General features: G+C 39.1%; 1 protein-coding gene across 1 annotated transcript in view; it reads left to right on the top strand.

Annotated features, from left to right (window-relative positions):
* NFKB1 (nuclear factor kappa B subunit 1) overlaps nucleotides 1–17,285 on the top strand; it is a 118,253-nt gene that overhangs the window by 46,816 nt on the left and 54,152 nt on the right. The window contains exon 6 of the mRNA XM_037020165.2: nucleotides 13,420–13,568. Coding sequence (XP_036876060.1) covers nucleotides 13,420–13,568 — 149 coding nt within the window. The remainder of the gene's footprint in view (nucleotides 1–13,419; nucleotides 13,569–17,285) is intronic.

The raw sequence follows: 17,285 nt of genomic DNA, 5'->3' as shown, positions 1-17,285 counted from the left end.
ATTAAGAGAAGTATGGTCTGTTAGACCAAGGAGGCCATGGTCTTACCCCCACTCTATTAGAGGCATGGTACATTAGACCAAGGAGACAGTGGTCTCAGCACCACTCTGTTAGAGGTGTGGTACATTAGACCCAGGAGGTCATGGTTTCACCCCCAACCTATATGGAAAGGTCAACCCAGGAATACGGTAGATGGCTAGACACCACATTTGTGGAGAATTAGAAACCAGCTTGAGTGCATTTAGAGGAGAATGGTGACAGAAATTAAACATTCCTCATAAGGGGAGTAGACATTGAACCTGAGAATATTAATCACTTAGAATTTTGTTGTCTTCAAATATCTGAATGGCTGTTATGGAAAAGAAAGCTGAAATGTATTTGTTTGTCAGAAGAGGATGAGATAAGGAGCAATGAGTGGAAGCCCCAGAAGGAGGTTTCAGTCATCTCAGAGTCGGAGCTGCCTGAGGGTGGAATGTCTGAAGTTCATTGCCCCTGGACTGGTTGAAAAATAAACTGGAGCACTACAGGGTAGGGAAGCTAACTTGTGTTAAGATCTTTCACAACTAGTAAATTCCTTTTTTTTTTTTTTGCCTTTAAAAAGATTTTTTACTTGATAAATTATAACTTCATAATAAGGAAAAATCAAGATTGGGTTATATAGGGTGGTTACAATTTTCTGGTGAACTGCTAAAAATGATAAAAATCAATAGCTTGGAGACTATTTCATCCAAGCATCAAAGTGTATGATTTATTTCATATACTTTGTGTTTTAGTTTTTTTCACAGGGTGAAGGGTTATCACACTGAAGGTTTTTTTTTTCAGGTTTAAAGTAGTGCCATTTTTCCAAATTACTGGCTGATGTCATCCTAAATCTTGTTAGAAATTTTGATGTTTCCCCTTTCCTCTTCTTGCTTACATCGTAGTATGTAGATGGTATAATATGTTGGTTAACCTCAGTCTGATATTTAGACTGTGTTTTTTCTTTTGCCCTGTCAATGTCTGGGATGAAAATTAACCAATAAAGTGGCACCAAGAAATCAGACAAAGAAAATTTCCCAGTTCTTCTCACTTGTAATTCTCCTAATTTAGCAGGGGCTTTCCACAGGAAATCACAGAATAGTTGAAATGCTTTGTCTTATGTACTTTCCTTCTAAAGAAAGGAAGAGTTAGTTGTCTTCTACCCAAAGTGGTCCAGATTCTTACATAGACAACTATATTTACCATAGTAAAAATTAAATTATACATAAAATGTCTCTAAAGTACTTTTAATCATGAAGAGCCAAATTATTTATTTACTTCTCTAACCATTGGGTTTCAATGAAGGTGACTGTATAGGATTTCTAAGCAAGAAAAATACCTTTAAGAAGAAAGAAATCAGGTATATTTAATCCCAAGTGAATTCCAGTATCACAGAGTAAGAAGATATTCTTACTTACCACAAGTTTGGGTCAAAACAATGTGCTGAGGAACTTTAAAACTATTTTAAAAGAATGTTAAAAACTTACAATAATAATTTCTATTTTCAAAGAATTAGGAACCTAAAAATTTTATTTTGAATGTATTTCAATCATACCTTGTAGGCTAATCCTTCTAATTATTTTTATGTAGTTTATAAAGATTTAAACAATTATAGGTTAATATTTCTCATTGTTTTTGTTTTGCCTAATTTTTACCCCCCTTGTGTAATTGAAGCATTTCTGATATTTCCAAAGGAAAGACAGTTCTTTATTCTCAGGATTTAACTACCCAGGGCAGGGCCCTTCTTGAATTTACTGAAAATAAACACATTGGGTACTCAATTTCAGTTTTAATGACAAAAGTTAAAATCTTTGCCTAACATAAAGATTTTTCTTTGTCTTTAAATTCTGATTTTTTCCACGCTCTCAGAGGCCCCCTTGCAACAGGTAATTTGAGTGTTGATTGTATGTTTGCTCAGTTTGTAATTGTGGTGATATGTATTTAAAATGTTCACAATTTTAAAGTTAAGTTCACCTATTAGGTTCCTTCCAACTCAGAAATTCTGTGATTTCAAACTTTTTTTTTCCAGTTTGAAAATGTGATCTTTGGGTGTTGTCCTGTTGTGTCCTATACTTATGACTAGGAATCATAGAACTGTAGAACTGGAAGACATATTAGACATTATCTAATGATTCTACAAATGAAGAATTCAGAGGCACAAAGAGATTAGGTGACTAATGCAAGGTCATAGCAGGTAACTGGTGACAAGAACTCTGGCCGCTTACTGGAACACTACAAATTAATCTAAATGTTCTTATCTGAAAATTTTCAGACTTCAGAAGAACATTCTTCCACAAATTTAAGAATTGTGACTCATTTATGTTAAGCACAATTTATTCAAACTACAGAAACTGTGCTATCATGTGATCCGATTGTTTGCTCCAAACCTGGAATCATACTTGAAACTAAATTACAACTTTGGCTAGGTTCAAGTTTCCTGATTTCACACTTCTGGGATGTTTTTCAGTGACGCAGAAGTGTAAACTCACATCACAAAGTTAAGAGTGTTTTCAACAGTGTGCCTCTGGGATTCTGGTGGGGAAAGCCCTCTCCTCGCAGCTGGCCTGGCAGAGGTTAGCTGGGATGGTCAATGTGAGGTTGACTATGCAGATTACACAGGGCCTGTGGCCAAGACAGTGCTTCTCCAACTCCCAGTTTCACTTCTGTTTTACCTGGAATCACCCCTGGTGATTGTTGCCCACCTATCCTAACCATCTTGTCCAAACCCTGGCACAATTAGGAAATTTTATATCAGGGTTAAATTCTACGTAAGAATTGAATTTATAAAAATTAAAGCTGTTTTAGCATCTCTGCATCCAGTATATCTGTAAATGGCAGCTATTTTTTCTCAGTAGAAAAGCCTAAGGGACTACAAATGCCTTAAAAACAATCCTCTTAGAATTAAAAATAGTGCAGGGTTAGGTGTTCCCAACTGTGAATTCAAGCCAAAGAATCTGTAGAATTTCACAAGTAATTGGCTTCATGTACTCACCTTTTGCTAAACCTTTCCAGAAACTCCTCAGGTGACCCCTCATAGTTACAATAGTGAGAGGAGCCTGGCCACTGGACAGCAGCCCTTAAGGCAGGACGGCCTGGTGGGCCCTGACATCAGCATCTTGACCAGCTGCCCTTGGCCACTTGACTGCTCCCTCCTTCTTCAGTGTGGCCTGAAGCCAAGGCTTTATTCAGCCACGAGTTCTTTTAACAAATAATGATTAACTAGGTACAGGTTCTGTGCTAGGAGTAGGGAAAATAGAAGAATTAGCACCTTTGTCTTCAAGAATCAATCCGTTTTAATAATGGAACTAAGATACATCCTTAAATATCTGACATATAATAATACTGTATTTTTTTTAATTCGCCACTGTAGACCCAGCAGCTGTAGCTACTATATAGGAATTGTTGAATGAAGTATTCTTTAAATGAAAGAATGAGGGACCTAACAGCTCTAAGCTAAAGACTAATTCATAAGGGCCACCTGGTTAGGATGGTCATAAAAGACTCAAGGCAGAGGTTGCATTTTGGGCTGGATCTTGAAGGAAAAGCATAAATATGAAAGCAAAGATCTAACTAGAGAAAATAACACAAGCAGAAAAGGCAGCAGCAAGGGCTCAAAACTAGGAATCTCTGAAGTTCAATGGGAATAGTGAATAATTCTGCTGAAGTGCAGACTACATGAAAGGAAAAGGTGGGAATAAGGCAAGAGGTACAATGGGGACCAATTGTGCAAGACTCAAGAATTTAGACTGGGTTTTGTAGAAAATGGGTAGATTGTAAGTTTTACAATGGGAATACTGTGCTTTAATCAGCATTGTGCTTTAGGGATATAAACCTGGATATAAACCAAAATACCAATTTGCTAAGGTATTTTGGAAGGGAAAGGCACCGGGACACCAGCTGGAGGAACTGCAGTGATTCTTCATGAGTTAAACTCAGAGCCCAGGCTGAGAGAGGGGAACAAAGGTGGTGAAAATAGAGCAAAGGGATAAATGCTAGGGGTTTCGGAGGTACCACCTGACCAAAATTTGGCAACCAATTAAATGTAGAAGACAACAGAGGAATCCAGGATGATAGGAGGATTTCAGTGCAATTGCTTAAAAGGTGGTGGTTCCATTTAATAGGAGGTAGAGTAGGTTTCAGAAGGAGGGCGATTTGTTTAGTCATGTGCAAATTGAGTTATAAAGATGTTCTGGACAGGAAGATGCCTGCAAGCCACTGGAAATGTTACAGATGCTTAAAAGAAGGTAAGCACATGAGATTTAAATTGAGGAGTCTTCTGCATGGAGCAGATAATTAATTTTGGAGACCAGATAAGAGTGTCAGGGGAGTAATTGTAAAGAAATGGACCAAGGACTGATCTCTGGTGACACTTCTCTTTGGGGAGGAAAAAGTGTGTCTTAGCAGAAGCATCAGTGAATGGGAGGGAAGAGTTTGAAGTTGGGAATAGTAACAAATCCCAGGTTTCAGAGGGGTCAGTTGGGATGAGGAATTAGAAATGACTAGTGGGTTTGGAAACATGCAGTCTGTGATGATCTTTAAGGACTTTTTCATTTAAGGGATGGGAGATCAGTTAATTTGCAAAGGATTACAGATTAAGTAGGTGTCTCAGCATTGGTGATTAGAGCTTTTCTTTTGTACTTGGTAAGGAAAAAGAGAATGACACTGAAGCAGATATAAGTGCTTTTAAGAATTCTCACTGATTCTAGGGACGATCAAATTAAAGAATTGTTCTATATATCTACATTGATGGGTATAGTGCCTGGCCCATAGGTTTCAGTAAATGCCAAACTTCCAAGTTGTCATCATTATCAGGAAAGATATTTTTTTTTAGAATAGGAAGAAGAGTGTGCATGTTTTGTGTACTAAGGTAAAGGTTCCTTTGGAGAGGGAGGGAGGAGGATAATTTATGTCTGGAATAAGTATGGCATTATGGACAAAAACCAAGTGGTTATCCCTGGAAAAGGGAACAGACCTACCTTTCCCTGAACTGGGAGAGGATCTGTGAAGTAATAGAACGCCCTGATCCTGGGTAACCGCAATTGAGGAGACCTGCATGCAGTGGTTTCCACCTTCTCATTAACGTCAGAAGACATCTGTTTAAGGCATGAAGAGACAAATACAAATGATCTCATTTATTCTGCATCACTAGGTATCAAGAATTTTAAATTATCTCCTTTAATCCTTGTGAAAATTCAGAGGTGATGTATTTGTACTCACAGTACATAGATGAGTAAACAAGTCAAAGGCTAGGTAAACTTGCCTAGGGTTGCACAGCTAGAAATGGGAGAAGCCGGCCCATCTGACTGCAGAGCTTGTATGAGAGGAGCCCAGCAGGAGTTAGAGGTCTTGGAGGTGCAGCCCTGCATTATGTCATGATAAGATCCCGTGGGGAGGTTATTACTGTCAGTCACCAGAGTGAACATCAAAGAATTCTTTCAAAGAAGGGCCCTCTCATCTAAGGAGTAAGGGACTGTGAACTGGAGTGACCCAGAAATGTGAATTCTGGATCCCTTCAGGCAATAACAAAGCAAGGAATAGAGGAAATACTTGAGTCAGGTGCTAAGACTCTTCAATACAGTGGGAGAATGCCTTCTGGGCAACAGCAGTTAGGGTGGGAAGAGGGAAGCACAAGGGGGTTCCTTGGACCTTCAGAGGAGAACTGCTACCTTGGTTTCCCAAGGGAAGTGATTTTAGAGTCACTTTCTCACAGCTGCCAGAATCCCTACTGCTCAGCAGTTAGATTCCTCCTAACCATACTGCGGGGCCAGAGTGCCCATCCAGACACCCTTCTTCCAACTTTGGCTAATGTTCTGGCCTGGGGTATAATAATCACATTCTAAGAGAAACAGCCTACTCAGAGGCTACAGTAGGATCTAGCCATTTTTTAAAAAAAGACAAGAGAAAAAAGAACATACTTTATTTCTATCCCCTACCTAACACAATCTTTTTTATTTTAATAAACTGCCTTCCATAAATAACACTCTAATTATGTCTTAATTATTCAATGCATACATTCACTAAGGAATTAATTATTAAATATCCACAATTTGACAAACATTATTGCAGGCACTGGGGTTATCTCAACGAAGAAATCAGTGTCCCCACCCATAAAACCTCTATTCTAATGAGGAAGATAGGCAATAATCAAAATAAGTCAAGTGTGTAGTGTATTAAATGGTAAGTGATGCAGGGAGAAAAAAATATAACAGGGGAAAAGAGTAAGGAAAGTGGGGATCTAAGTGGTAAAAGTTTCTATAGTGGTTACGGTGGTCAATGAAAGCCTCACTTAGAGAATGGTATTTCTGAAAAACCTGAAGGAAGGTTGGAGAACATGGAGATATCAAGGAAAAGCATGTTGTAGGCAGAGGACACAGCAGGTAAAGGAGCCCTCAGATGGGAGCTGAGCTGGCAAGATCAGGAACGGCAAGGAGACTGATGTCGCTTCATGGCGGTAGTAAGAAAGAACATCAAAGAGGAAATGGGGGTGGAGGATGTGTCAGATTGCCCAGGGCCTTGTATGCTATTGTAAAGACTTGGACTCTTCGAAGGTTTCCATGATAACTTTATATCATGGAAAATTTTAATCACATATACACACAATAATATGATGCGTCCCCTTGTACTAATCATTCAGCTTCAACAAGACTTTGAAAGACTTCTGAAAGTCACTTCTGAAAGACTTTGAGCAGAGGAGTCCTATGACTTAGCATGACCTGACTTGAATAGAATCAGTCAGGAAAATAGGCCATTGGGAAGTGGGGCAGGCACAGGAAACATAGGAGACTGATCATGGGGCTTTGAAACCAAGGCGTAGCAGTGGAGGTGGTGAAAAGTGGTCAGATTTGAGATATCTTTTGCAGGTCTGACTAGATATTTTATATTTTATGCTTCATTCAAAAAATAATTCAAGAATACACATAGTGCAATAAGGAGGGTAAGAGATGTAGAAAAGCAATGGTATCAGAATACCATGATTGTAAAGTTTATTTTCTGTCTAGGAGTAAACTCAAGTTCCAAAAAACTGGCTTATAAATGAACATTCATACACAGTTCATCTGTAAGTTAAAAATTCTCTACTCTTCCCATATTCTTTTGCAACCATGGATGATTGATAATTGAGCCATGCAAAGGGTAAGGATTTATTTGTAATTTATTAATAAGGTATTGACACCTGTTGAGATACAAGTCCCCCAAAATTTTTGGATTTAGCAATAGTGTGTTACTTGATTTTCTGAAAGCATGATTTATAAGCAACTGTATTTGTTGTAATGAAACTGTAAATTAAAATAAACAAAACAAAAGAAACACTAGGTCAAAATATGATAGAAAACTCAAAACTTTCAAAGCCGAGTTATATGTAGAGAGATTTTATTCCTCTTCTCTGTGTAGATGATGAGACCATCTTAACCCATTTTGTGGAATTTCATGGCACAGTTTGCTCTTCCAGTCTCAGGCCTAACATCTGAGCCATATGTGTTCTTGGTCAAACAAGTAGGGTGCTAAGAAAGGTGAAAGAATGTGAATAAATCAACTCAAATCCAGGTGCCCTATTGGAAGAACAGCCATGTCATCAACAGTGAGTGGATCAAAGAGGGTATTTTCATGTCATCCTACCTTACTGAGAACGCTGCATTTTACATTCAGAAGACTCAAGATGAATTCCAAGGTTTCTGTGTCTTGACTGACTGACCTTGGGCTATGTCACTCCTTAATCTGTCTGGCCTTCTGTTTCCTTACCTGCAACATGGGGACGATACTGCCAATCCTGTCTACCTCACAGGGTCCTTAGAAGACCTAGGTGGAAAACAGGCCCTTTATAAATAAGGAAAGAAACTGGTGCTTCCATGCACCTGCCATGTGCCAGGCACTGTGTAGTTCTCACAACAGCCCTGAGGTCCCGTATTGGCCTTTTTGCAGATGTGAAATGTGGAGCTCAGAGAGGTTATCTAACTTGTGTACACCCACAGAGCTGGAGGAATAAAGAGCTGGGATTTGGCCACAGATCGGATCAACTTAAAACCCCCTGCCTTAAAAAGAAAGAACTATCTTTACTGGTCATCTTTGTACTCTGTGTCAGAAACTGTTAGACATGGTTCTGAGCTATCTTGCTTAATAAAGGTTATTCTGTACTTCTTAGGGGCTCAACAAATAATAAATGATAAAGAACAATCAAGTCTGACTATTTTTCATCACTGAGAGAAGATGTATTTTGAAAACTGTATTTTTCTTATGCTCCTCCTCCTCTGTTTTATAATGTGAATTGCACCCTAAAAGAGAAGAATCAATACATAGTTTAATGATATCTGTGGCATGATTTTTTTTTTACGAAGGAGGCTCGCAAGACAGCAAGTGCACTTCTGCCACCTCACTGCTGTCTCTCAGACCTCTTTTCTCACAACATACGCCAGCCAAACCAGACCAGCAAGTTTTTCAGGAATAACTGTCATGTACCAGCATGGTGCTCAGCAAAAGAGCTAGAAAACACTGGGCAGGTTGGGCATATACAAGAGAAAAAGTGATCAAACCAAGTGGTAGCCAGTGTAAATTGGAAAATATGAATGGGTTTTGGAGGTGGGCAAACCCAAGTTCAAGGGGCTGCCCAGTCACTCCGGTTATGGGAAGGATGGCAGTCGGCTTCATCTTAATGTGTCCCAGTTCCCTCAGTTCTGGAAGGCGGTACCACTATTGACAGGGCCTATGTGAAGATTGGTGAGTTAACATGTTCTTGTCCCTACCATAAAAACAGTTAAAAAGTGTAAGATGTGTGTGCTCTGGGAATTTAACCAGCAAGAGAGGTAAGACTCTACCCCTTCAGTTGCTAATTGATTTTACCATCTTCTTGTTGCAGTAAGTTGCATATAGTACACCTGTCCCTGCCTCCAGTCACTTTCCCCAAAAAAGGGAGAGTAGTGGAGTTTTGTAGGCTAAAGTGGTGAGGAGAGTGTCATGGGAGATTCAGACTTAGGTCTTACCCTTGAAGAATGAGTGGTTCTAGATCAGAAAGAAAAGGAAGGGACACCCCCAGGTGGTAGGCACCACCTGAAGGGAACCCTGAGAAGTGGTAATGAGCCTGACTGAGGAGATAATAAGTGGGACTCTCACCACAGAGCCTCTGTACATGCTGTTCTTCCTGCCAGGAATGTTCTTCTCAACTCCCTGGCCTCCTACCCAGCCCTTCCCTTGTTACCTTCCTGCTCCTCTTTCAGACACAGCCTTCATTATTCCCTCAAGAAACTTTCTTGATTTCAGATTCCTGTTAGCTGTGTCCTTTGTAAGTGCTTCACAGTTTTATGTTTACATTCATTTAGGAGTTTGATTAGTATCAGTCCCGCTCTTTAATTCCCATAAAAACAGGGGTTATGTCTGTTTTGCACTCACTGTGTATCCCTTCACTCCCTGACCTACTATAGTGTGTGGGATATAGAAAGGGCTTAATAAATACTCATTGAATAAATGGAAATGTTTTGGTTATCAGTGAGGTTATAACATGGATGGGAAAGAGGGTTTATATTTAAGATTGCTAATCTCATTCAGATGCCAAGCACTGTGTTAATTAGTTAACCCTTAAAACAGTCCTGTGAAATAAGTGCGTTATTACTTTTGTTTTAAAGATGAAGAAACTGACGTCCAGGGCATCTTTCCCTGCTGGCCCAGCTAGTAAGTGGCAAAAGAGGGGTTAGAGCTCAGCAGCCTGGCCCCAGAGCTTTTAGATTGAACCATATTGCTCTGCTGCTTTAGCAGCAGGAGACAAAGTTCGGCACACAAGTAAAGTCAGGGTAAATTTCTGTTTGAAAACTGTGGATTTTTCTTCCTCCTCTTTTTCAGTTATCATCATCATCACTTTGTGTGAAAAACTAAGCAGAAAAGCACAACTTCTTGTGTCAGGTCCTAATCATGTTGGTTCTACATTCTGCCAAAGTGATTTGGTCAAATTTACTCGGCAAGTAAACTGGATATTTCAAATTCTTATTCCCAGGAAATTCTAGACTACTTCTCTTAATCACCTTTAAAGAACCAGTTTGTAATTTGCTGAGGATGACAGAGTTGTTTTAAATAAAAGGCAGTGATTTGACTAAGTTTGGTATTATCTGAGACACTTGGTTTTTATTTCTTACTCAAAAAGTAGATCTAGCCTGTGGTCATCAGTAGGTACTGAATCATAAAGCTCCTGGAAAAGAGGCTTAAAATTTCATCAGGGAAGCAAAGAAATTCTAAGACCACCAAAAAATGATAACTGTTACTAAAATAATGTAATTGTTACTAATTAATAAGTTAATTTACTAATTAAAAATTAATAAGCCCCAATAAAATATGGCATTCTGGGGGAAAAAAAGACTTACTCTGAGGAACAAAAGTGACTTGAAATGGTCATTATTCCCACTACCTGCCTTTAGACAGGATTTTTTTTTAAATCGTAAGACAGTTATATTAAAATACCTCTAGGTAGAAAAGTACTTTACAATAAAAAGTAAGATAATAGTTAACATTTGTGTACTGCTGTTATTTACTGGGCAGTGTTCTAAAGATTTTACATGCATTTATGTATTTAATCTTTATAGCAAACCTGTGAGCTCATATTATTGTCCCCATTTTATAGCTGGGGAACTAAACATTGCCCATGGTCACACAGCTAGTAAATGGTGGAACTGTCTTAAACTCTCACTAGTTTACCCTTCAAGCTCTCACAGTATCACTTGGTAGCTGATTACTCAAGTTGTCACCTTGATTTCCTTGGCTCTAATTGAAAGCTTAATTTGGTTTAAGTCATTAGCGTTTATAAGTGTTTACTAAGAGCCTGCTATGTCCAGACTCTTTCAAAAAGAACCCACCTTTTCTGGAAGACACTGCTTTGTATAAACATAATTTTCAAGGGAACCCACTATTCAAAGAAGAGGGGCACTGAATAAAAATAATCAAATTCTCCATAGAGCAAATGAATTTCTGAATCAGTTGCAAATAGCTCGCAGTCATAGTGGCATTTTATAAAATATGCCCTCCCCTAAGTTAGAATTCCATTGTCTTCATTTGCCATATAACCTCAAAATTATATCTGTTTTTCTTCTTTCACACTGCAGCTTTCTTCTTTCAGTCAGTATTTTGGAAAATCCACAAAACCCAGGGGCCTCCGTGTCATTGCCCTGTGGTTGATGTAAAAACCAGATGATGCCATGCTGACTTGAACTCTTTCAAATGGATCAAGCAGCACATTAGTCACTGGCAAATTTTTCAGTCCTTTACTTCAGAGGCTACCCAGTTCCTCATTCTTGCCACCCTTTGATCATGAAGTAATAGCAAGAAAAAGATGTGCTTTTTGAGGACACCCTACCTCTTGCCTTCAGTGTCAGTGACTGATTCCTTCATAATGGTGACCCTGAAGGGTCCAGCCATCCAAAGGGACTAGGCTTTAACCACTGCATTCCTTCTGGTGTCCTGCTCAAATGGAAAGCCTCCCTGATTTCACCCAAGTGAAGCATCACATCATGCCTTACACTGTTGCATTCCTATGTCTAGAGCACTTAAAATTACATGGTCTATTTAGTGTTCTTTCACTGTTCATTTACTGCTGAAAAACTCTCTGTGGAATATATCATCCTAACGAAGACTGATATCAGGTGTCATCACCAAGGCCTAGAACTGGCATCAGCAATCCTGAGAGTCTGTAGGACACCGGCCAACATTGGAGCAAACCCAGAACTTTCCTTTCCCTGTCCTGCCCTGAAGGACAAAGGCTTTCTGCTTGTTGTAAAAGGGAAAGCACTAAATTGATAATTAGTTTTATGCCTGAAGGGCTTTTTTAAGTGCTATATACCTCTTTTAAAAATTATGTATTGGTTACCTGAGGTGGTCAAAACCTCATTTAATCCTACATGTTCCTTGTAATTAGCATGATCTGCAAGCCCTGGAGGCTAGTCCCACATGCAGTAATCCCAGCTCTGATCAACCTCTCCTCAACTCGTACATTTAAAGATTGGATCAGGAAAAAAATCCGTACCTAAAAAGCCCTACCAGAACACTGCTGCAGTGGCCTGTGCACCAGTGTGACATTTATAGTGGAAGTAGACTGGTGGAAAGAGGTTCTGTTCCCAAGAAATTTTATTGGCAATTTTATTGGCAAGTGTAGGTTCTTCCTCGAGTTTGTCACAAAGACTTACGTGAAGGGTCCACTGCTCAATGGGATTCCTGTCCCCTTTCTTTTTCTTCTCAGCTAAGTGCTCCGTGTGCAGATTGAAATATTTCTAATAATTGTATAGGTGGGAAATCCTCGATTTAAGTCATGCACTTCCTAAAAAAGAGACAATATGAATTAAGGTAATAGGGGGATCAACTCTTCCCAGAATTGGCCTGAACGTTTCCCAGGAAACCCTCTCAGTTCCAGGCAGACCAGGATGGCTGGTCACCCTTTAAGAAGATACAGTGCATTTCCAACATTCTGGCTGAATTTATCACAGGATTCAGGAAGGTAAAAATAAGGCTATTGGTCTTCTCTATTGATGTGATTTTAGTGTTGGAGCTTCTCAAGGAATCTGTAGTCCACTATAAGGGCCTGGAGGACAAACTAGAGGAGACAGGGTGTTCAAGCTCTCCGCTTAAGGTGTCATCATCTCCATGCTATTTCTTATTTATTACTATTGTCATCACTTTAAAGGTATAACAATAGAAAAGATGAATTACCTTAATATAAAATCTGATTTTATAAAACAAGAGCTGAACACATGTTGGGTCCAAGGATTTGCACTTAGGGAAAACACTTACTTGAATTGAAGAAACTTTCTACAACCTGAAAATGGGTAACTCAGTTATCAGAGCTCATAGCAGAAAGTGCTGCCAAAAGTTGAATTATCCTCAGATTGCTGTAGGCCAAATCCACAGGCTTTTTGGTTGTCCATGGCCAGCCTTCAACTTGTCCATGGCAAGGCTCTCTCTCCTGCCTAATCTCATGGCAGAGATTTAGGGTAAACTGTTTCCTCTTGCCTCTCTCCTTTCTTTGATTTTCATCAATCCATCAGCCCCAGGTATCTTCTCACAGATCTTTTGCCCAGCTTTTTTCACTGAACATTGTGATAAGGATGCAGATAAAAAAGTTTGCTTGGTTAGTAGGAAGATGTTTCACATCTACACAGAAATCTCCAAGATGTGCTGTTCCAACTTTAATAATACATACTGGTTTAGAAATGGTCTGCTTTCTGAATCATATCCTCCACATAGAAAACAACCACCAGTAGCATTTTATTTCCATCCCATCAGTTATTTATCACATATTTTTAAAGACAGCTGTTGTCATACATGTATAGGTGTGCCTAATTTTGTAATTTACTGTTTATCCTTACTGGCTTGTTATATGCATTGTTCCCTGGTGCAGTATAGTCAGATGTACTAACTTCTGACATGTGCTTCTTATATAGATCTGCAACTATGTGGGACCTGCAAAGGTTATTGTTCAGTTGGTCACAAATGGCAAAAACATCCACCTTCATGCGCACAGCCTGGTGGGGAAGCACTGTGAGGATGGCATCTGCACTGTGACCGCTGGCCCCAAGGACATGGTGGTCGGGTAAGTGAGAGCCGGGGTGTGGTGCAAGGGGGAAGCACTAGAACAGGGCACCCAGGCACTTTGATTGAACTTGCCTGCTTCATCAGGGCCTCAGAGGGCCTGAAAGTGAAAATATGAGCTCTCACTTGGATGCCAAGGAACAGGATGCCCACATGTCTGAATTTCCCTTAGACAGCCCACTCTGAACCTGTGGTCTTGGTCTAATTATTTATAGCACCCCATTTCTTTCTCAGAAGGTACTCAGTTTGGATGATAAATCATGTGGTCACCTGGCCTATGAGGCATTTGTGCCCATTCTAGCAATATTTTCCTTCATAAAATAAAAGATGAGGACAAATTAGAAGAACTGTAACTATTGCAGATATGAATACTTATGCATAGTTTTATACTCTTGATTATTCCTTTAATGAGCTATTGACTGGATTTATGATGTGAACAATTTGAGCATGAAATAGATAGATATTGTTTCAGTTCTGTGCTGCTTAAAAAGTATGCACAGATAAGAAGCCAAGGATGCAAATTTGTGTTGACATTCATTAGACTTAAATGTAAATACAAAGTGGTGTGTTGATTTAAGGGTTAGCCAGACAGAGAAAACAAGCAATCAGAAATGTATTAAATGTTATAAAAATAAATTCAGTCCAAAAAAAGTAAGACATTTTAAATTGATTTTCTTTAATTTTTTTTTTGGAGGCTTCCTTCTTATGGTTTATTGATGCTGTTTTTTTTTTTTTGAGGTTAGAATGCTTATGTTATATGATAATTTATTTTATTTATTTTATTATATTTATTTTATTTTATTTATTATTTTATTTTGGTATCATTAATCTACAATTACAGAAAGAACATTATGTTTACTAAGCTCCCCCCTTCACCAAGTACCCCCCACATACCCCTTCACAGTCACTGTCCATCTGCGTAGTAAGAGGCTGTAAAATCACTACTTGTCTTCTCTGTGTTGCGCAGCCCTCCCCGTGCCCCCCACGCACTATACATGCTAATCGTAATGCCCTCTTTCTTTTTCCTTGCCCTTATCCCTCCCTTCCCGCCCATCGTCCCAAGTCCCTTTCCCTTTGGTAACTGTTAGTCCAGTCTAGGGTTCTGTGATTCTGCTGCTGTTTTGTTCCTTCAGTTTTCCTTTGTTCTTATGCTCTGCATATGAGTGAAATCATTTGGTACTTGTCCTTCTCTGCTTGGCTTATTCCACTGAGCATAATACCCTCTAGCTCCATCCATGTTGTTGCGAATGGTAGGATCTGTTTTTTTCTTATGGCTGTGTAATATTCCTTTGTGTATCTGTACCACCTCTTCTTTATCCATTCATCTACTGATGGACATTTAGGTTGCTTCCATATCTTGGCTATTGTAAACAGTGCAGCGAAAAACATAGGGGTGCATCTGTCTTTTTCAAACTGGAGTGCTGCATTCTTAGGGTAAATTCCTAGAAGTGGAATTCCTGGGTCAAATGGTATTTCTATTTTTAGTTTTTTGAGGAACCTCCATACTGCTTTCCACATGGTCGAACTAGTTTACATTCCCACCAGCAGTGAGGGAGGGTTCCCCTTTCTCCACAACCTCGCCAACATTTGTTGTTGTTTGTCTTTTCGATGATGGCGATCCTTACTGGTGTGAGGTAATATCTCATTGTGGTTTTAATTTGCATTACTCTGATGATTAGCGATACGGAGCATTTTTTCATGTGCCTGTTGGCCATCTGGGTTTCTTCTTTAGAGAACTGTCTATTCAGCTCCTCAGCCCATTTTTTAATTGGATTATTTGCTTTTAGTTTGTTGAGGTGTATGAGCTCGTTATATATTTTGGATGTCAGTCCTTTATCGGGTCTGTCATTTATGAATATGTTCTCCCATACTGTAGGATACCTTTTTGTTCTATTGATGGTGTCCTTTGCTGTACAGAAGCTTTTTAGCTTGATATAGTCCCATTTGTTCATTTTTGCATTTGCTCCCCTTGCCCGGGGAGATATGTTCAAGAAGAGGTCACTCATGTTTATGTCTAAGAGATTTTTGCCTATGTTTTTTTCTAAGAGTTTTAAGTTTTCATGACTTACATTCAGGTCTTTGATCCATTTGGAGTTTACTTTTGTGTATGGGGTTAGACAGTGATCCAGTTTCATTCTCTTACATGTATCTCTCCAGTTTTGCCAGCACCATCTGTTGAAGAGACTGTCATTTCCCCATTGTATGTCCATGGCTCCTTTATCAAATATTAATTGGCCATATATGTTTGGGTTAATGTCTGGAGTCTCTATTCTGTTCCACTGGTCTGTGGCTCTGTTCTTGTGCCAGTACCAAATTATCTTCATTACTGTGGCTTTGTAGTAGAGCTTGAAGTTGGGGAGCGAGATCCCTCCACTTTTTTCTTCCTTCTCGGGATTGTGTTGGCTATTCGGGGTCCTTGATGATTCCATATGAATTTTTGAACTATTTGTTCCAGTTCATTGAAGAATGCTGTTGGTAGTTTGATAAAAATTGCATCAAATCTGTATATTGCTTTGGGCAGGATGGCCATTTTGATTAAATTAATTCTTCCTAGCCAGGAGCATGGGATGAGTTTCCATTTGTTAGTGACCTCTTTAATTTCTCTTAAGAGTGTCTTGTAGTTTTCAGGGTATAGGTCTTTCACTTCCTTGGTTAGGTTTATTCCTAGGTCTTTTATTCTTTTTGATGCTATTGTGAATGGAATTGTCTTCCTGATTTCTCTTTCTGTTAGTTCATTGTTAGTGTTTAGGAAAGCTACAGATTTCTGTGTGTTAATTTTGTATCCTGCAACCTTGCCTAATTCCAATATTAGTTCTAGTAGTTTTGCAGTGGAGTCTTTAGGGTTTTTTATGTACAATATCATGTCATCTCCAAATAGTGACAGTTTGACTTCTTCTTTACCAATCTGGATTCCTTGTATTTCTTTGTTTGGTCTGATTTCCATGGCTAGGACCTCCAGTACCACGTTGAATAACAGTGGGGAGAGTGGGCATCCTATCTTGTTCCCGATCTCAGAGGAAAAGCTTTCAGCTTCTCACTGTTCAGTATGATGTTAGCTGTGGGTTTATCATATATGGCCTTTATTATGTTGAGGTACTTGCCCTCTATACCCATTTTGCTGAGAGTTTTTATCATGAATGGATGTTGAATTTTGTTGATTGCTTTTTCAGCATCTATGGAGATGATCATGTAGTTTTTGTCCTTGTTTTTGTTGATGTGGTGGATGATGTTAATGGATTTTCGAATGTTGTACCATCCTTGCATCCCTGGGATGAATCCCACTTGGTCATGGTGTATGATCCTCTTGATGTATTTTTGAATTTGGTTTGCTAATATTTTGTTGAATATTTTTGCATCTATGTTCATCAGGGATATTGGTCTGTAGTTTTCTTTTTTGGTGGGGTCTTTGCCTGGTTTTGGTATTAGGGTGATGTTGGCTTCATAGAATGAGTTTGGGAGTATTCCCTCCACTTCTATTTTTTGGAAAACTTTAAGGGGAATGGGTGTTATGTCTTCTCTGTATGTCTGATAAAATTCCAAGGTAAATTTATCTGGCCCAGGGGTTTTGTTCTTGGGTAGTTTTTTGATTACCGATTCAATTTCATTGCTGGTAATTGATCTGTTTAGATTTTCTGGTTCTTTCTGGGTCAGTCCTGGAAGGTTATATTTTTCTAAGAAGCTGTCCATTTTTCCTAGGTTTTCCAGCTTGTTAGCATAT

This window comes from Manis javanica, chromosome 5 (genome assembly GCF_040802235.1).
Source record: "Manis javanica isolate MJ-LG chromosome 5, MJ_LKY, whole genome shotgun sequence".
Classification (NCBI taxonomy): domain Eukaryota; kingdom Metazoa; phylum Chordata; class Mammalia; order Pholidota; family Manidae; genus Manis; species Manis javanica.
The sequence above is the reverse complement of the archived record's forward strand: the minus strand, read 5'-3'. Positions and strand labels throughout refer to the sequence as shown.